The sequence below is a fragment of the Vombatus ursinus genome, unplaced genomic scaffold (genome assembly GCF_900497805.2).
Source record: "Vombatus ursinus unplaced genomic scaffold, bare-nosed wombat genome assembly UNPS02010304.1, whole genome shotgun sequence".
In the NCBI taxonomy this organism is placed as follows: Eukaryota; Metazoa; Chordata; class Mammalia; order Diprotodontia; family Vombatidae; genus Vombatus; species Vombatus ursinus.
The window spans coordinates 1,329,400-1,349,771 of NW_020950082.1; the positions used below are offsets into that span (position 1 = coordinate 1,329,400).

Here is a 20,372-nt window from a genome sequence, read left to right on the forward strand (position 1 = left end):
TGAAAGAAATGAAACACACACACAACCTAATTCTGTTTATCTTTCTTAGATTGGACTTGGGTTGACAATGTGGAGGATACTCAAATCTTCCCCTCTTCCTAACTTCTCTAATGCTGTTGAGGGCACCACCATCCTCCCCATCACCCAGGCTCATAACTTAGGTGTCATCCTAGACCAGGGGTGGGGAATCTGCGGCCTCCAGGTCACATGTGGCCTTCTAGGAACTTGAGAGTGGCCTTTTGAGTCTAAGTTTTACAAAACAAATCCTTTTATTAAGGGGGTTAGTTCTGTGAAGTTTGGATTCAGTCAAAGGGCAGCACTTGAAGACCCAGAAGGGTCACATGTGGCCTCAAGGCTGCAGGTTTCCCACCCTTGTCCTAGACTCTTCATTTCTATTACTCCTTATATACAATCTGTTGTCAGTCCTGTATCTTCTATCTTCATAACATCTCTTTCTCTCTTACATGAGCCCCCTTTCTCCTCTGATGCTGTTACCACCCCAGTGCAAGTTTTTATCACCTCATGCCTGGACTATTATATCAACCTGCTTTTCTTGTCTCAAGACTCTTCACTGCAGGCCATCCTTCCCTCAACCAAGAATTTTATCTTCCTAAAGCACAGGTCTAACCAATTCAACCCATTAATCAATAAATTCCAGTAGTTCCTTATCACTCCCAGAATCAAATATAAAAATCCTATGTTTGACATTCAAAGCCCTTCATAACTTGACCCCCTCCTATCTTTTCATTCATCTTAACACCTTATTCCCAGTCATGTACATTCAGTGGCACTCATCTTTTTGCTGTTCTTTAAATGAGAAACTCTATCTCCTGAAGCCCAGACATTTACACTGGCAGTACTCCATGCCTGGCATTCTTTCCCTTCTCTTTCTTCCCTTCTGGCTATTCTGGCTTCTTCCAAATCTCAGGTAAAATCTCCCCTTCTACAAGAAGTGTTTCCTGATCTCTCTTAATACTAGTGTCTTCCCTCTGAGATCATCTCCAAATTATCTTAGATGTATTTTGTCTATATTCAGTTGTTTACATATTGCCTCTCTCATTAGATTGTAAGTTTCTTAGGGACAGGGGCTATTTTTGCTTTCTTTTGTATCCTCACAGTGAGCAGAGTACCTGGTACACAGTCAGCCTTGATAAAATGTTTGATGACTGCCTTATTAGTTTTATGATCCTATGAGGTGTTGAATAACCCTTACATTGCATTTTGTTATAAAACTCAATGTACTCCTTAGTTAATGAGATAAATTATAGGCCATCTTTTCTATTATAAAAGGCTTTAAATAACCCTTGGGCCTTCTAGCTCTAACATTTTATGCCATGATTCTAAAACCAATAAATAAGGTAGTGCCTTTTTTCTGTAACAAATCGTGAGAACTGCTTTCCAAAGTGTAGACAGTTTCTTTTCTGAATAAATAGAGGAAATATCCAAGAATTCAATTCTGTACATTAAGCATTCATTTAGCACTAGATAAATGCCAAGCTCAGTCTAAGGTGTGACCTTGGGCAAGTCATTTAAAATCTGTATTCTAGGAAATTATCTTAAGACTATAAGTTTCAGAGAATGTACTAACTTGGGAAGTTTCTTCACCTAGAGGTTCCCCATATCAATGAAATTGTAATCCTAATCCCTATTGCCATCTCAATGTGCTAAAATCTGTGCTAGCTATTATGGTTATAAAGTCAAAAGCAAGACTGCACTGCTTTAAAGATGCTTACAGTTAAATGTGAGGAAACAACACACACACAGAAACACACGTATATATAAAATGCATATGTAGCTAAATATATGCAAAGTAAAATGAGGGGGTAGAGAGATCAGATATATAATTTTATTGGTTCAGGAAACTCTCTCTATCAATGCAGATCAAAACCTGCAATTTGAAGTTATATGGAGCACAGAGAGGCAAAGGACAGCACCAAGCATCACATAGCCAGTATGTACCAGAGATAGGACTTAAATCTAGGTCCTCCTGATGACAAGGACAACTCTTTGTTCACCACTCCCTGCTGCCTCTCTTTTTATATTTGTGTGTGTATGGATGTATGTATGTATGTGTGTGTGTATACACACACACAAACACACAGAGGAAATACAAAGTCAAAATACAAAGGAGACTTTTAAGTTTTAGTCGATATAAATAGGAAATATCCAAAGTAGAAATTAGATTTTTTTTCAGCCTGAATTATCTGATTTGATTCTATTGACTAGGATTAGCCATCTGATTGCCAAATCTCCATACTGAACTCTGCACTGCATAGGAATAGATCCAGTATAACTATGCCATTGTAGTAAAGGCAATGCCACACTTGTCATAAATTCAGTTTCATGCCTATTTAAAGGAACTATAATTGAAAGCTTATCCAATTTTCCATGTTCACTTCAAATAGGCTTTGACAATATTTATTCTAATTTTGACTAGAATGCTTTCCTTCTCAGCCAAGGAATTTTGCTTAGAGGTTTGTATCCTATTTCCCACATAAGATATCACAGCCAAAAATTATCAAAATATCTTTCATCTCATTTCATTGACTACAATCTATGAATATAAACTGTCCTGTGTCACCAGAGATGAACTATACTCCAAAAAAGGTGCTTGGTTGACCACAACAATTTGGAAAATATTTGTTCTGCCTTTATTGGCAGTGATAAGAGTATACAATAGATATCCAATGAGTGACTGGGAAGAAAAGAAGGGGGAAGGAAGGAAGAGAAGGGGAGAGGGAAGGAAAAAAAGAAGGAAGGAAAAAGGAAGGAAGGAAGGAAGAAAGGAAAGAAAAATTATTTTCCAATTTTTGAAAGTATGGCAAGTGGAAACCACAGATAAAAATTCTTACTTTTGTCTGTCATTTTCACTCTACTCCTCTTCCACTTTCCATAGTGCTAAAATGTCATTTGCATATATTTACTTTTTAGTCTTCTCTATCTTTTCTCCTTCATTATTATAAAACAGAGGAAAGGAAAGAGGAAATAAGACTAACAGAAACAAAGGACACTAATTGGGTAGCAGCATTCCTGAATGGTAGAGATTTACTTATAATGATTATGTCCTTCTACACATATAGCACTAATCTTAATTCTTCACTGTCATTCCTCATAAAGGATTAAAATTTCTATTTATTTTTTATGCTTTCTCATTTTTCATTCAAAGTTTTTTTTTTTAAAGGTAATTGGGGTTAAGTGACCTGCTCAACGTCCCACAGCTAAGAAGTGTCAAGTGTTTGGTCTGAGGCCGGATTTGAACTCAGGTCCTCCTGATTTCAGGGCTGGTGTTCTATCCACTGTGCCACCTAGCTATCCCCAATCCATTCAAAGTTTTAATATGTCATTACAGGGCCATTCCATCAGGGTTCAACTGAATTTAATTCAAGCATTGTTTCTTGAGTACTTAAAATGTTATATTTAAGTCACTCTGCTAGGAAATACAATGAATAAGACAAAAAATCCCTTATCTCAAGAAGCTTATGTTCTACGTCATTTCCATTATTATGACTGTAGAAATTGACTGTAATAACCAAGTGGAGTGTATGATTTCCAAAAAAACTGAGATACCAAACAGGCAGCTTCCTAATGTTACAAAACATATCAATAGGAACACTACTCAGAACTTCTGAACAATTGGTTCCAAATCCAGTAGTAGAATTGCATTAAAATCCCAGTGGCCTGAAAACTTGCTGTACCTCCTTCATTAAGTACCCATATTACCACTATAGAGTGGTTTAAGTCTGTGATATTTCATTATTTTTATTTTTTATATTATAGTCATCATATTCTTATTATATGTAGTACGATGTTGTGTTTGAAAGGAAGCCTGACCCCTGCCCAAGAAAGTAAAGGCTCTTTGTGGGCAGGGACTATTTTGTTATTTTTTTTTTTGTCTTCCTCTATCCCTGGTGCCTAACACAGTGCTTGGAACACAGTATATGCTTAATAAAAGCTTATTGGATAAGACTGGATTGGATTTACTGGAGAAGCATTGATTCAAATCCCCAGGTCCGCCCCCTCCCAAATCTACTGAAATGAATGAGAAAAATAAATCCTTTGCTGTCACAAAATAATGTAAACTAAAATTTTTAGATAGAAAATTGTTATTCATAGGGATTTGTTTTGTTAAATTACTGTGGTCCCTTCCAGCCCAATGAGCCTCTGAGATGTAAGCAAGAAATCTTACAGATGCATCATTTTAGGGTAACAAGGGAAGACTTAACAATGATGAAAACTGAAAAGTCTCCTGATGTTGGAAATTTGGCAGGCCATTTCTCTTTGAAAGAATTTTCTTGGAAACAAGTATTGAAACATCTTGTAGTACTACTCATTAATCAAAGCACATTAGCTGATAAAAATGAAGCCATAACTCTTATTTTCTAGAATGTTATAATATGTAAAATTTTCTTTCATATTAATGTAGAATCCTAACTTCCATTTCCTTCCTATAAAATATCCTATAAGTTCTTATTCTTCCATGGGTCCATGCCAGAAAAACTAAAATATGTGTAATAGTGTATACAGAATAAGGATAATGATAGGAGATCAAAACATCAGAAGATATAAAGGGCAGAGAGAAAGCCAATAATGTGACTGTACATGGACTAAAAAGATGTTTCAGGCATAAGGACAAATGAATATCAAAAGACAAATACCTTTAAAATAGACCTATAAGTAAAATGATAACAAAATGCTGCAACCTCTTTTGTGCAGAAGTGTGCAGCAACATTGTGTTCTCCCACTTTGGGGATCTTTAGTTGCCATAGTGAGGATGAAATTATGGAATGAAAAAGGTTCTAGACTGACATAAGAAATGGTTGTCAGACATTGCACTATTCTGCACTCTGATGAGACTTTTCAAAGATGCAGTGGGTCATTTTCATCTCTTTTACCTTTCTGTGATTTCATCTGGCAGCAGGCAACCTGCAAAAGTTTATTCTTCCTGAATGGGACATGCAGGGTGCATGGTTACAATCATGGGAGAAGGCACAGAACCAGAAGCTGACTGCAATGGGGTACACACCAGGAGGTGGAGGTTAGTCACCTGACTTGCCACGGGAAATCATTCACCACAGTTATATAAGAGGACAAGGGGGGATGGAGTAACAATGCTCACTTTCCTCCTCATCCCTCAATGACTTTGAAAACAGGACATTTTAAAGCATTTCTCTTAAAGGTGTTTATGTGTGTTGGCCTCTCCTTTCCTGGGAAAATAATAGAGGATTTTCCAGAAGAGATTGGGAACAAGTAGAATGCTCAATAGCTTATGGTCTCAATTTTTCATTTTTTTTTTCCAATATAGCAAATGTAACTTAAATGTCAATTGACTTAGTTGTTTGAGGGACATACAATGGATAGGGCACACAAGCCAAGTGAGTTTGAATTATTATTATTAGGATAGTCATATCCACACATAAGAATCCTTAAAGGCATTGTTGTTATTGTTGTTATTGTTGTTGTTGTTATTGTTATTGTTGTGCCATTTCAATCAGGTCCATGTGACTCCATTTGGGATTTTCTTAGCAAAGATACTACTAGAGTGGTTTGTCATTTCCTTCTTCAGATCATTTTGTAGATGAAGAAATTGAGGCAAACAGGGTTAAATGAGTTGCCCAGGGTCACACAACTAGTAAGAGTCTGAGGACAGATTTGAACTCATGAAGATGAGACTTCTCAACTTCAAGTCTGGCACTCTTTTCACTGTACCCCCTAGTTGCCTGTGAAGGTATTAAAAGTTAGAAAAGCTGACAGGTGGTAGTGCTATTTGTTTAGGTAAAGAATGCATGAGTTGGTTGCTCCCATCTGGGAAGATCCTGGGATGACTTAGGTAGGTTTTATGCAGCTGAAGAGAGCACTTAAAGACATACAGTTACAGCACGTTTGTTTTGAAGGCACACTCCTTAGTCCTAACAGATACACTGGCCCTTTGAGATCACAAATTTGAGCATTGGGAGAGCGAACATTTTAGGAATAGGAAAGCTGAGGGAAAGGCTGGAGATGTTTTTAATCATTAAAAACAAAAAAAAAATGCTTCGGAAAATCTGGGCAAATGAGACTGTTCATTGAAAATAATACTGAAACATTAAACATCATGGAAAATGATAACATTGATCAATTCTACAAAGCACAAGCTGAAACTGGCATACCCAATAAGTCTTCTTTTCATAGCTAAATGATATTGAAGGTACAGCAAGAGAATATAATTCACATTCACATACACACAGTATTTTAAGATCTTTTCCAAATCTTTGCAGGATCTTGTGATTCTAAGATAAAATTAGATTGTATCATTTGTTTGCCAAAACCTTAGTTTACAAACAAGTATTTATGGAGCCCCAAAGTACACTGAGATCTGTGGGAATAATATATATATAAAGTGTGTGTGTGTGTGTGTGTGTGTGTGTGTACAAAAGAATTCTAGGAAGTGGTCTTTGCCTTGTTGCACTTTTGTGGTGACAAAAGTAGCAAACAAAACTAGCTGAAAACCATAAGTGCTACATTGTGTGTAACTGAACAATTAAGAGAAGAGAGTTCAGATCAGGAAACCATGCAATCCCTCCCCTCAAGGTACAACCTGGTTAGTAAAACTAAAGTAACATTATCTCGTGCAAATGAGAATCTGTATGGAATTAAAATGATGGAGGTACAGTGGAAAGAACACAGTGGAAAGAACACTATCTGGAGAAAGAGGACCTTTGGCTTTTAAACCTGCCTTTTCTTAAGTTACAAGTCCCTTTAATACTTTACTTTCCCCTTTCTGCCACATATTCTGCACTCTAATGACACTGGCATACCTCTTAATCCTTACACTGAATACCCAGTCTACTGACTCCAGGCGTTTTCCCTGGCTATCCCCCAAGCCTCAGAACTATCTACTTCTTCATCTCCCCTTCAGTGGTTTCTCTGGCTTTCTTCAAGTCTAGACAAAAGGTTTTTGTTTGTTTGTTTTGTTTTGCAAGAAGCCTTTCCTAGTCCCCAATTAATCTTACTGCCTTCCTTCTGAGATTATCTCCAATTTATCCACTGCTAATCTTATTTATATAGTTGTTTGCATGTTGCCTCCATTAGACTGTGAATTCCCTGAGAGCAAGGACTGTTTTTTGCCTTTCTTCATATTTTCAGTCAGTGCCCAGCACATAGTGGGTGCTTAATAAATGCTTGTTGACTTAATTTGACTGCTCTGTCATTTGTAACCACAGTTTTCTCATTTACAAAATAATGAGTATGATTAGCTCAACTGACCTCTAAAGTCCCTTCCAGCTCTAAATCTATGATCTTACAACCCTTTGAAAACTCAACAGATCAGCATGGACTGAAAGAAGTCTTTGTGGATGAGGTTGCACTAGAGTTCCTACTTGAAGGATGAGTAGTTTTTAGCTAAGTGAGGAGGGAAAAGATACTGGGGAGGGACAGCATAAGCAAAATCACCTGGCTGGGACATAGTGGAAGGGTGTTAGACCTACCATCACCTGAATGGAAAGTACATTTTGGGGAAGGTATAAGGGAAAAGATTGGATGACTAGGGTGGAGGCAAATTTGAAAGATCCTTAAAAATTCTGGCATAAAGGAGATACAATATTCATTGTATATTTGTGGCCAGAGGAATGATGAGTTCAAAAAGATTCTTTTTTAGTGAATGTAGTCAAAATATTCAACAAAATAAAGTCTACAAAAAGACTTTATTAATAGGCTCAAACAAATGTCAGGAAGTCAGTTAATTATTCCCCTTACTTTCAGGCTCTAACAGTCAAATCTAGGTAAAAGGTAATTCCAATTCCATTTGAAAACCATTTTAAAGCACCTACTGTGTGGCACTTGCTGTACTAGGTATAAAAACACCTAAAAAAATGAAACTGTCCATGTCCTCAAGAGACTTACATTCTATACAGTGGAATATAAATTAAACTGTAAATTTAAATTAGATCTGGATGAGACCTGAACAATTATCTAGTACAATTTTACAGATGGGAAAAGTGAAAACCAAAGAGGTTCAGTATTTTGTCCAAGGTCACACAGGTAGCAAATAACTTGATCTCCTGATTCCAAAACCAGTGATTTTGTCACTGTGACAACCACCTGCTGGCAGAAACAGATAATCTAGAATTCCATTTCCTCTGCAACATTACCTGAATAATTCCAGAATCACTATACACAACTCTACCAAGAGAAGAATTCTTCCTTGACCCCCAGCTGGTGTGCAGATGAGGCTCTGAAGCATGAGAATTGATGGGCCTTGTAATTGCTTTTTTCGCTAATGTAACTGCAGCTGCCTTTTTCATTCATAAACAGTAAATCTAATCCTCTAAAAAAAATTTCCAATTTAGCCATTTGCTTCAAAAATACCCTGTGCCAAGGAGTTTTGCAGGTGTAGTGATGTGTCGCACAGAAAGGGGTGATATTCATTGGTCTGAGGACTGGACTGGCAATCATAAGTTCTTGGTTTTCATTCTTGAATTTGTTGCAATTTGTTATGGTACCTTGTCCAATCACTTAACTTCTCTATGCCTCAATTTCCCAGACAGAAAAAAAGGGATAAGGTTATTATTTGCTTGTAAAATACTTAGATGAAAGGAGCTATAAAAATGCAAAGCAATATTGGTATGTACTCACTCCCAACATTTTTATAATAAAATATAGTGATGCATACCTTCAGGATAATAGCAAAATAAGTTCCTGGCACCATTAGGAAGATGTGCAAAAAATATGTCTTGGACAGAAGTAAAGGAATGCCTGACTTTTTCTATGCAGAAATTTTTGAAAGGATGTGTGAAGTCCACATGTATCTGCATATTATCATATGTGAAAATTTCCAATGATCATCTAGAAATAAAGGGTGAATTGCTATCTCTATAAATTTAAAACAAATATTTTTTTTCCTGTAAAGAATTCCTATGAGAATTTCTCATATTCTATGATCCCCCCCTTTTTTGAAGCCTATCTAAAATGACAAAATAGAATTTCAAAAACAACAAATTGCCAAAAAAAAACTATTCCAATACCCAGTGACTCTAAGACATCATAAATATGAGTATTCCCTCCATTGTTGAACATCATTTTCCAACCATGCCTATCCTTTCAAATTCTTTTTCATATCTATTCATAAATATGCCACAAAGGATCCATTCCACGATGTACTGGGCCTTCCCATATTCCCTTTTTGTTTTAAATGAAACAAAACAGAATTTCTATCTCCTCAGCTTGAAGTACCATGTAAAATTTCTAGTTCTATTTATTTCCTCTATCCCATCACTAACATGTGATATCATAAGCCAGTTATTACTTAGAACTACATACTCTTGAATTTAACCTGAATACAGTGGACTGCTCTTTTCTTTTCTTTTTTAATTAATTTATTTTTAGTTTTCAACATTCACTTCCAAATTTTGAGTTCCACATTTTCTCCCCCTCCCTTCCCACCTCCCTCCCCAAGATGGTATACAATCTGAATTGGTTCTACATATACATTCCTAGTAAACGCATTTTCATATTGGACTGCTCTTTTCTTTACAAGTCTTTTGTACTCAGACCATTTCTCTTTAGAGGTCTAAAATACTCAGATTGCTCTGTGATCTCATTGCTTTGGAAGTACCCTCCCATGATAGAGAGCTCAACCCAGCCATGCCCATTCTGTGAGATTTTATTAAAATCCTCCAATAAATTCACCACATGGAGGTCTACCCAAAATGCTTGAAGTGTTCTTCACTCTCTCCTGACAGCTCAAGTATACCAGGTGAACACATTGCCTCTCCACCAGTCATTTCTCACCCTCACCCAATTAGAGGTCACTATTTCCATATTCTTCTCCCATCACCATATATGAAAAGCAACCTTAGGAGAACAGAATTTTCATGGGAATCAAGCCATACTCTGAAGCAAAATGAGTTACGTCCCCCCCACCCCAAGTTTCTAAGTTCATAATAAAGTGATGCCAAATACTTTTAAAGGAACAAGCTTCCTATTAGTCATTTTCTCCTGCCACTAATAAATAAATTTTGCCTTTATAAATAGCAGCCCAACCAACAAATCTACTGAGATTGCATTGGAAAAACAAAGGTAAAATAGTAGACTGATTAAAATCTATATTTAGTTATTTGTTTCTATGAAAGAATGCTAATTTTGTGTGCATGGAAACAATGCTATGGTTAATGCTCTTGGTATAAATTTGAGTATGGGGAAATTATGGTGGGACTATTAAGCACAGAAAGTATATTGAGCTTTTGAGCATTCTAGCATAAATAATACTAATAAAGAAACCCAGATAAAAATGACAGTAAATTGAAGGTCATCCATAGAGGTAAAGGATAGCTTTCCTTCTTTCCCTATCAACAACTTCAGTGGGTAAGATTTGTAATAACTTCAGTTACTCATCGCCACAAAAGTCCATTTCACATTTGCTTTTCTATTCTCATCTGAGAGATGAAACCACATTTCACACTTTGATAAATCAAAAAGAATGGAACCAGTTTTCTTCCTGGATGGATTTTTCTCTGGCCTCCAATTTCTGTTGATACAATGCTGGGAACACACCTGAGACTGCATGCTCTCCCCTACAGCAGATGCCAATTCATAAATATCTGTTTCAGACAAAGCTTTTTTGCCAAAGACAATAAGCTCCACAAGCAACGTTCTAAGGTCTCAGAAATGTCACTGGGACAATTAGGTGCTGTCATTCATGTGCTCTGGCTGTAGAGCACACATCTATCACCATCAAAATTGATCTTACATGAACTTTAAAAATCCTTCACACAAGCAATCATACGAAACAAAAGTGAATGAAATATGTCAGAAACCAAAGGGAAGAATGGCCTGGAGAGGCAGCAACATACAAGATTGGGTTGAAAAACAAAGAGAACAGGAAGAGGGTCAAAGTATAGTTGAAGAGTGTGTCCCCCCCATGTGTTCTCAATCATATAGATGCTACTCTTTATTAGTTCTGAAAATGCAAATCTCCTTTCAGACAGAGCCCTTTGGCCCAGCTATACCACTGCTAGACTTACATTCAAAAGAGAAAAAAAGAAAGAAGAGTCTTTTATGTATAAAAACATTTATAGAAACTCTTTTTGTGGTGGAAAAAAAGACAAAAAAAAAAAACTGGAAACTAAGATATCCAAAATTGAAAAATGTTTGAAAAGTTGTGGTATAGGAATGTGATTGAGTGCCATTATGTGATGAATTAACAAGGTAGATCACCTGCTTTTGAAGGAAGCAATCTATATCTATGTGTATGTGTATATGTGTGTGTATGCATGTGTGTCCTTTCCCTCTCTCTTTGTCTCTCCCTCTCCACATATATGTACACAAACAGATATTTATATATACAATCATACACACATGCATAGAATGAAAAGGACTTAAAGAAAGCTTTGATGACTTTACTTACCTCTTCCAGAGCAGGGCAAATTGGAACTTCCTTGGCACTTCTTGATGCTATCCTCAGCAGATAATGAGCAGGAAAGGGGATGCTCACACTTTTTCCCAGACCAGCCTATTTTACAGTCACATCTTCCACAGTTACACTGCCCATGACCTTTAAAATGACACAGATTTTTTTTTTAATCAAAGGTTGTTTCTATTCAAATAATAAGTGTTCTATGAATCGAGATCTTATTTTGGACAATATGCTAAAAAAACAAGGTAAAGTATTTTGTTTAATGTTAAATTTCTTAAAAATGAATTTTATTGAATTATGATGATGAAGGAGTTAAATCATGCTGGATAAAATCAGTCTTTTGCTAGACAAATTCTGAATTGGTCAGTATGAGAGAAATCCAGTTGCATGTCATTTAATTAGCTCCCTTAGGTTCTAAAAAACAATATACAGGATGGTTATGGTTTGGAATTTGATTATCTTAGTGACTGTATCTTTCCTTCTATGTCCTCATGATAATTAAATTCTGCTGAGGAGGATGACTTTGGGAAATAGGAGCCAAACTGTTTTGCTGTCAATGTTTATGCCTTCTGAGCCCCACTCATCATTTGGTTGAAAAGCTTAGAAAACAGACTAAACTAAAACCTGCATGGAATTCAAGATCTTGCAGAATAGCTGTCCTAGGCTTAGGAAAGAGTTAAAACCTTTCTATGTGAAATGTTCATAAGATCAATAAAAAACCCTGGAGCAAAGGATGTTCCCTCCTCTAAGGATCTAATGCGCTTGAAAGGAGTTGGATTCACAAAGGAAAGCAAAATGACTGCAACTGGAAATTCCTTAATTCCCACTAAGACCCTTATATTTACTCCTGGGGATGTTAAATAAGTTGGACTTTGATTTTGGGCTTTGAGGTACATCATAGACCTTAAAGGCAATGGTGCAGGTTTTCTTTTAGCACACCAGGCAGAGAGGGGAGCTGAAGAGTTATTTGTAGAGAACAGCAAATAGGCCAATGTGACTGGCATGTAGAATGCATGGAAGGGATTAAGGCATAAGAAGACTGGAAATGTAGGAAGGGACTAAGTAAGGAAGAGTTTTCAGTATCATAGAGGGGAATTTCTATTTAGTTCTAGAAGGTAAAGGAAACAACATAGTCAGATCTGTACCTTAGGAAAAATCATTTAGGCAGATATATGGAGAATGAATTTGAATGAAAAATCTTGAAGGAAGATGTAAAATTAGAAGACTATTGCAATAATCCAGGCAAGAGATGCTAAAGACTGAAAACAAAGTAGTTACTTACGTAAGTATAGAGAAGGCAGTTTTGTGGAGAATGAAATAACAAGACATGGTGGTACATATGAAGTGATTGAGGTTTTAAACCACAATAAGTAGATGATCGGATCCTCATTAGTCAAATGTACCTTTTGAAATGGGATGGGTTTGAAGGGAAGGATAGCAAGTCCAGTTTGGGACATGTTCATTTTGAGTCACCCATGTAATATCCAATTTGAAATATGTAATAGGCAGTTCATGGTAGGGGACTGGACTTTAGAAGAGAGCCAGGGCTAGAAGTATGAATCCAGTAACCTTCTCATAGTGCATCAACTCATAGAACTAATAAGTTACCACTTGAGACATACTAGAAAAGGCAAGAGAATCCTGAACCAAACGTATTGATAGCCAGTAAATGTGACATGGATAATGATCCAGCAAAAGAAACTAAGAAGTAATAAGATGAGAACAGGAGAGAGAAATTCACAAAAACTTAGAGAGGAGAAGATATTCCGAAGAAGGTGACCAACTATATTCGAAGGCTTCAGAGAGGTCAGAAAGCATGAGAATTGAGAAGATATCATTAGACTTGATGATTTAGAGATCATTGGTGAAGATGGCACAGTAAAAGCAGGAACTTGTTTGAGCTTTCCCAAATTCCCTTCTAAACAATGTTATCATCATGCCTCAAGACCAATTCTGGAGTAGTAGAACTAACAAAAGGACAAGTGAAAACAATTTTCCAGCCCAAGACAACTTAGAAGGTTGACAGGAAAGGTCTGTCACCTTCGGGTGAAAGTAGAGCACATTCCCAAGCAGGTCACAACCAGCAAGCCAGCAGTAGGCTTTGGCGGTGACTAAAAAAAAGAAGCAGGGGTACTTCTAGAGCTCTCAGCTCACAGATGATAAGAAGTAAAACAACTGTTCAGAAGGAAATTACAGGGGACTCTTTGCTGCCACTGGGTGCATGACTCTGTTGCATTGCTCATACTCAATTCCAAGTGGCAGTCCAGGATGAAGAGGCACACTAGAACACTAGATCCTGCACATACAGGGTAGCAGGGTCCCTGATCACAAATCTAAGGCAGAAAAGAGTGCTTGTGGTCATTCATGGACCAGAACAATGGAGAGGAGTTCAGTAACCACACTTCTCCTTAGATCATACCACCTTGGAAGAACTGAAAACTTACAGACCCCCAGAATTATCTCTGAAAATAGCAGCACAAAAAACCTGAAGCTTGGGATAGTGCCCCCTCCAACCCAGGGGCAGAGCCCAACTTTAACATAAAGTTAAAAGTCAAGAAATAGGCTGGAAAACCGAGCAAATAATATCAAAAGAACCTTACCATAGAAAGTTACTATGGTGACAGGGAAGATCAAAACATAGACTCAGAAGACAACAAAGTCCAATCTGCTACATCCAAAGCCTCAAAGAAAAACATTAATTGGTCTCAGGCCCCAAAATAATTTCTAGAAAAGCTCAAGAAAGGATTTTAAAACTCAGATAAGAGAGAGAAAAGAAAAAGTAGAAAAAGAAATGAAAGTAATTCAAGAATAATCATGAAAAAAGTCAACAGCTTGGTAAATTTAAGAGGCACAAAAATACTGAAGAAAATAACACTTAAAAAAACTAGAAAAGTATAAATGGTAAAAAGGGACGCAAAAATGGACTAAATAGAACTCCTTAGAAAGCAGAATTGGTCAAATGACAAAAGATGTACAAAAATTTAATGAATAAAAAAAATACTCCTTAAAAACAGAGTTGGCCAAATGCAAAAGGAGATACAAAAACTCACTGAGTAAAATAATTCCTTACAAATTAGAATTGGGCAAGTAGAGGCTAATAATTCTATAAGACATCAAGAAACAAACAGGGTCAAAAGAATGAAAAAATAGAAGAAAATGTGAAATATCTAATTGGAAAAACAACTGACCTAGAAAATAAATTAAGGAGAAATAATGTAAGAATTACTGGACTACCTGAAGACCAGGACAAAAAATGAACCTTTGATATCCTAGAACCCAAGCATAAAACAGAAATTGAAAGAATCCACTAATCACCTCCTGAAGGAGATCCCAAAATGAAAACTGCTAGGAATATTATAGCCAAATTCCGGATCTCCCAAGTTAAGAAAAAAAAAAACATTACAAGCAGCCAGAAAGAAACAATTCAAACATCATGAAACCACAGTCAGGATAACACAAGATTTATCAGCTTCTACATTAAAGGATGAGAGGGCAAAGGAGCTAGGATTACAACCAAGAATCACCTAACCAGCAAAACTGAGTAAAATCATTCAGGGGAAAAATAGTCATTCAATGAAATAGAGGACTTTCCAACATCCCTGATGAAAAGACTACAGCTGAAGAGAAAATGTGATTTTCAAATATAAGATTCAAGAAAAACATAAAAAACAATTTTCTCTGATAAAAGTCTCATTTCTCAAATATACAGGAAACTGAGTCAAATTTATAAGAATACAAGTCATTCCCCAATTGATAAATAGTCAAAGGATATGAACAGGCAGTTTTCAGATGAAGAAATCAAAGCTATCAATAGTCATATAAAATGTTCTCAATCACTATTGATTAAGAAATGGAAATTAAAACAACTCTGAGGTAACACCTCATCCCTATCAGATTGGCTAATATGACAGAAAAGGAAAATGACAAATGTTGGAGGGGAACTGGGAAAATTGGGACACTAATGCATTGTTGGTGGAGTTGAGAACTGATCCAACCATTCTGGATAGCAATTTGCAATTATGCCCAAAGGGCTATAAAACCATGCATACCCTTTGACCCAGAAACACCACTACTAGATCTGCATCCCAAGAGATCATCAAAAGGGGGAAAAGACCTACATGTACAAAAATATTTATTGCAACTCTTTATGTGGTGGCAAAGAATTGGACATTGAAGGGATGCCCATCAATTGGGGAATCGCTGAACAAGTTGTGGTATATGATTGTGATGGAATACTATTGTGTTATAAGAAATGATGAGCAGGATGCTTTAAGAAAAACCTGGAAATACTTACATGAACTGATGCAAAGTAAAGTGAGCAGAACCAGAAGAACAGTTTACACAGCAACAGTAATTTTATACAATGATAAACTGTGAATGACTTAGACATTCTCAGAGATATAATGATCCAAGACAATTCTGAAGGACTTATAATGAAAAATACTACTCATCTCTGGAGAAAGAACTGAGGGAGTCTGAATGCAGATAGAAGCATACTTTTTTTTTAAACTTTCTTTTTGTGGAGGAGGGGTACCTGTGTTTTCTTTCACAATATGACTAATGTATAAATATGTTTTGCATGACTGCAGATGTATAAACTATATAAAATTGCTGACCTTCTCAATGTACGGAGAGAGGAAGGAGAGAGGACAAGAATTTAGAACTCAATTTTTTTAAATGAATGCTAAAAAGTTTTTATATGTAATTGAAAAAAAAGTACTTTTTTTTAAAGGAGTCATTAGCAACTTTGGAGAGAGTAGTTTTAGTTGAGTAATGAACCTGGTAGCCAGATTACAAAAGACTTACAGCAAGATAAGAGGAGAGGAAGTAGAGATACCTAGGTTAGCCATTTTTTGAGGAGTTTAGCTGAGCAAAGAAGGAAATAAATAGGATAGTGGCAGATGAGAACGTGGGATTACAGTGGGGATTTTTAAAGGAGGGAAGAGACTCGGGAGTTTGTATGCAGCAGAGACAGTACTAGTAGATAGGAAATGGTTGAGGATTAGAGAAAGGGAAGGATGAGTTAAAAATGAAATAAGATTTTATCCTAGAGTGAAAAAGAAACCATTGGAGTTTATTGAGTTGGGAAGTGAGATGGTCAGATCTACACTTTGGAAGCTACAGAGAAAGACTCAGAGAAGAGTGAAACTTGAGGCAAGGAGATCAATTAGGAGACTACTACAATAATGTAAGCAAGAGGTGATGAGAGTCTAAATAAGTATGTTGGCTCTGTGAAGAGGTAATAGAGGGATTAAGATATGGTGACATTGGATATATGAGACAAAGATGAGTGAACAATTAAACCTTTTGCCAAGGTTGTGAAATTAGATGATTGGAAAGATAGCAGTACCTTCAACTGTAACAGGATGGTTTGGGGAGAAAGATAATATTCGTGAATTCATGAACAATTCATGCCTACTTATTCTCTGTGTCTAACTTCATGTCACCTGAAAATGAAGAGACGAGGGCATGGATTTTCTCATTAGACAAGCAAAAAGCCTGTCCTCTGGGTGTTTCCTGCCTCCATTATGAAGTGGGAGACAGGAGGTGGGCAAGCTGGGGTAAGGATGTGGGAAATTTTCCCAAGAGCACCTCTGAAGCTGCAGTTAGGTTAGAACTATCCTGAGGAGCCCAGAACTTTCATATAGGAGGGAGGGACAAAATGAAAGAGTTTTGAAAGGTAAAGGTAGGAGTCTCACCACTTTTCAACATTATTCTCCTTCAAATATTTGAAGATCATTCATCTCTTCTCCAGATCAAATCTTGCCAATCTTCCAACCTATCTCTATGAAGCATGGTTCCTAATCTCATCATCTTTTTATGTTCTCTACATATATTCCATTTAATCATTCTCTTAAAATATGGCATTCAGAATTGCATACAATACTCCAGTTGTTATTTGACCAACTCTGCTATACATTGTGCCTTTCTTAAAGTAGCCTAAATTCATATTAGTTTTTCTGGTTCTGGCCATGAAATAGCAGTCACTCATATTGTATTTCATGCCCAGTAAAATCCGCAGGTTCCCTTACTTTAACTAAATGAAAAGTACAATTGTGCAGTGTGACGCAACGAGTACTGGATTTGGAATTGGACAATCTGGTTTTCAAATGTGGCTCTGCCACTTACTAACTGTTTGATCTTGGACAAATCAGTCATTTCACTGAGGGATAGTGCCTCCATCTGTGAAATGAAGGGGATGGACTAGAGAGCTTTTAGGGTCCTCTTCAGCTTTTATTTCTAAGATACTGGGAAAAAATGTGATCACTAATTCTATATACAATGTTTAAGCAACATGTAAATATCATCACCTTGGCCTAGAAAATGAAGTCATTTAAAGATTGAATTCTTTTGGGAAAATATCTTAGAATAATTAGTACTTAGAATAATAAGTACATTGCAAAGAAAAAAATTGAGATATATCATTTGTTTCTCCACAATTTACCTTAAGATATCCCCATGCTATTACCAACTCTACCATATTGTTTTGGGGAAAGGAGGAGTGAATAAAGTTAAATAAATAAATAGATGAACAGCTTTTTAAGTACCAAGGATTTTACATGTTTCTAGGGTCCAGTGGCCTCAAAATGCTGGAAAGTGGGAGGCTTCATTTTGAGAACAGCTAGACCTACTGTCAGAGAATTGGACGAAGAAAGAACATGCTGTCTTTTCTGGGAAAACTAACACTCTCACAACTAAATTAAATAATAAACTTCAATCTGGACATAGAAAGGCAACTTTACTCTCTATTAAGGAAGAGATTTAAATGAGAGACTTACAATAACAGCAGAAAAGAAAAAAAGCCCAGTTTTAAACAGTTTTATAGCTGTTATAGGGATAGACACACACATACTGAAAGAGAGAAAGAGAGAGAGAGAGGAATACAAAGTTTTTGACTGCTCATGGGGATATCCAGAAAATTACTGCTGATAAAGAGTATTAGTAGTGGCAGGTACTATTCTTTTAAAGCAAAAGAATTAAAAAGCACTTACTGCTTTAGCATACCTAAATCTATATTTAATGGTAGACAATTGCTATCTCACGTTCATAACCAATTCTGCTCCTTGCTTTTGGATAAAACTGATGAAATAGGCTGACAGCTCGTTAAAAGGGGAAGCTAACTGAGTGGGTGTTAGAAGGGACATAGACCAAAACATTTCAAATATCATATTCTGTATTCTAAGGAAAGTTGTTATCTTCTTCGCTGTGAATCATTAATGCTATTAAAATTGATAGCATCTTTGCACTGAGCAATGGTAATTTTGGTGGGAGATGGATAGGAGGGAGGTGGTCTGGACCTTTGATTTCATTCATGTAAGGAACTTAGAATATAGAAAAGTCCTTCCTTGATGCATGTCATCAAATTCTCTGCAATTTAGAATTTTAGAGCTCCTAGCAATCACTGAGATGTTCAATCATTTGCCCATGATAACACAGTTGTTGTTTTTATGTTTGTCCTTCATTCTCAAAGAGGACCATTACATCATGGAAATGATGACATGACTTGCAATTGAGTTTGCTTTGAGTGAGGGAAGACTGTGTAAGGTCACCAGCCTCAGTTTCTCCTCCAGAGTCATCTGGGTCTGGTGGCCAGATATTCTTCAGGATGACTGGAGATGGCCTGGAATGCAATGAAAGACCCCTGGCCCTTTCAAGTTAAGGTCTTTTCAGGTTCTCACTTTGAGTGAGGTAATGCCCATCCAGCAGTTAGGCCTCTTTAAGAAGTGAGTCAAGGGATGGCTCCTTTAATAAAAAAAAATTTTTTTTTAACTGGGAAAGACCCTCAGGGTTGCTTGCCAAAAGAGAAACAGTTACTATTTACATTCACTCTGAGCCAGGAGGGCCCAAAAATAACCATTAAGGGATGCTTGGGCAGGGACCTGTTGTTCAATCTATGAGCTCCAGAATGAATTGGGTTTAAGGCTTGGTCTTTGAGAAGGCAATCTAGACAGTAAACCCCAAAGGGCAGAAGGCAAAGAGCAGAGAAGAGAGGGAAGAAAGGAGAAGGGAGAGGGAAGAGGGCAAAGGGAAGAGGAAAAGGGACAATGAGCTGATTTATTCAACTGGAATTGGCCAGCTGAGTTCCTTTCTATTCAAGTAGTTCAGACTACTCACAGGTTGTGTTTGTCCTTTGTTCTCAAAGAGGACCATGATATCAGGGAGATGATAACATGACTTGCAGGTGACTTTGATTTGAATGAAGGAGGGCTGTGCAAAATGTCATAGGCAAACTTGAACTCATAGCTTTCTGAATGGAGGGGTGGAGTAGGAAGTCTATCCATTATACCACGTAGACTCTTATTGAAGTAGAAATATTTTTAATCCAAGAAGAATTTCAAAAGTTATTTAAAATGCAATGTAATGGCATATGAAGAACAAAGACATATTATGGGATTTATGGGTCATGTGAACAATAAGATGGGGGACCACACATTTCCTCTGATCCCCATGACCTCTCAAAACTCTCCAAAACAGAAATTATGCTCCAAAGATCAAATACAATACAGCTTTATGGAGACAGCAATAGACTTTGAGTCAAGAGACCTGGGTTCAAATCCCATTTCTGCCATTTATTATCAAGCAAGTCACTTAATTTCTCTGAGTTTCAGCTTACCACTTTATAAAATAGGTCCAATAATATCTGTCCTACCTATCTCACAGGAGTGTTGAGATTATTAAATTAGATAAGGTCCATGAGAGTAGCAGATGAACAAAAGCAATCTTTCCATTTAATACAATTCAACAAGCATTTATTAACCACCTTCTATGGATGAGCTCAGTGCTAAGCAATGGGGAAGGAAGGAAGGAAGGAAGGAAGAGAAAGAGCAAAAGAAAGAAAGGAAGGAAGGAAAGATGGAAGGAAGAAAGAAACAGACCTTATCTCAAATAGTTTACGATCTACTCGGAGGAAATGATATGCACACAGGTAAGTTTCTACAGAATGTATCACGTAGGCAAAAAAAAATGCTTTTGAGGGTTGGGG

The 20,372-nt window shown here is 36.8% G+C and overlaps 1 protein-coding gene across 1 annotated transcript in view; it reads right to left on the reverse strand.

The window, feature by feature from the left end:
- The window catches only part of ITGBL1 (integrin subunit beta like 1), a 365,992-nt gene that overhangs the window by 163,548 nt on the left and 182,072 nt on the right, over positions 1–20,372 (reverse strand). Inside the window, exon 7 of the mRNA XM_027854089.1 lies at positions 11,381–11,527. Coding sequence (XP_027709890.1) covers positions 11,381–11,527 — 147 coding nt within the window. The remainder of the gene's footprint in view (positions 1–11,380; positions 11,528–20,372) is intronic.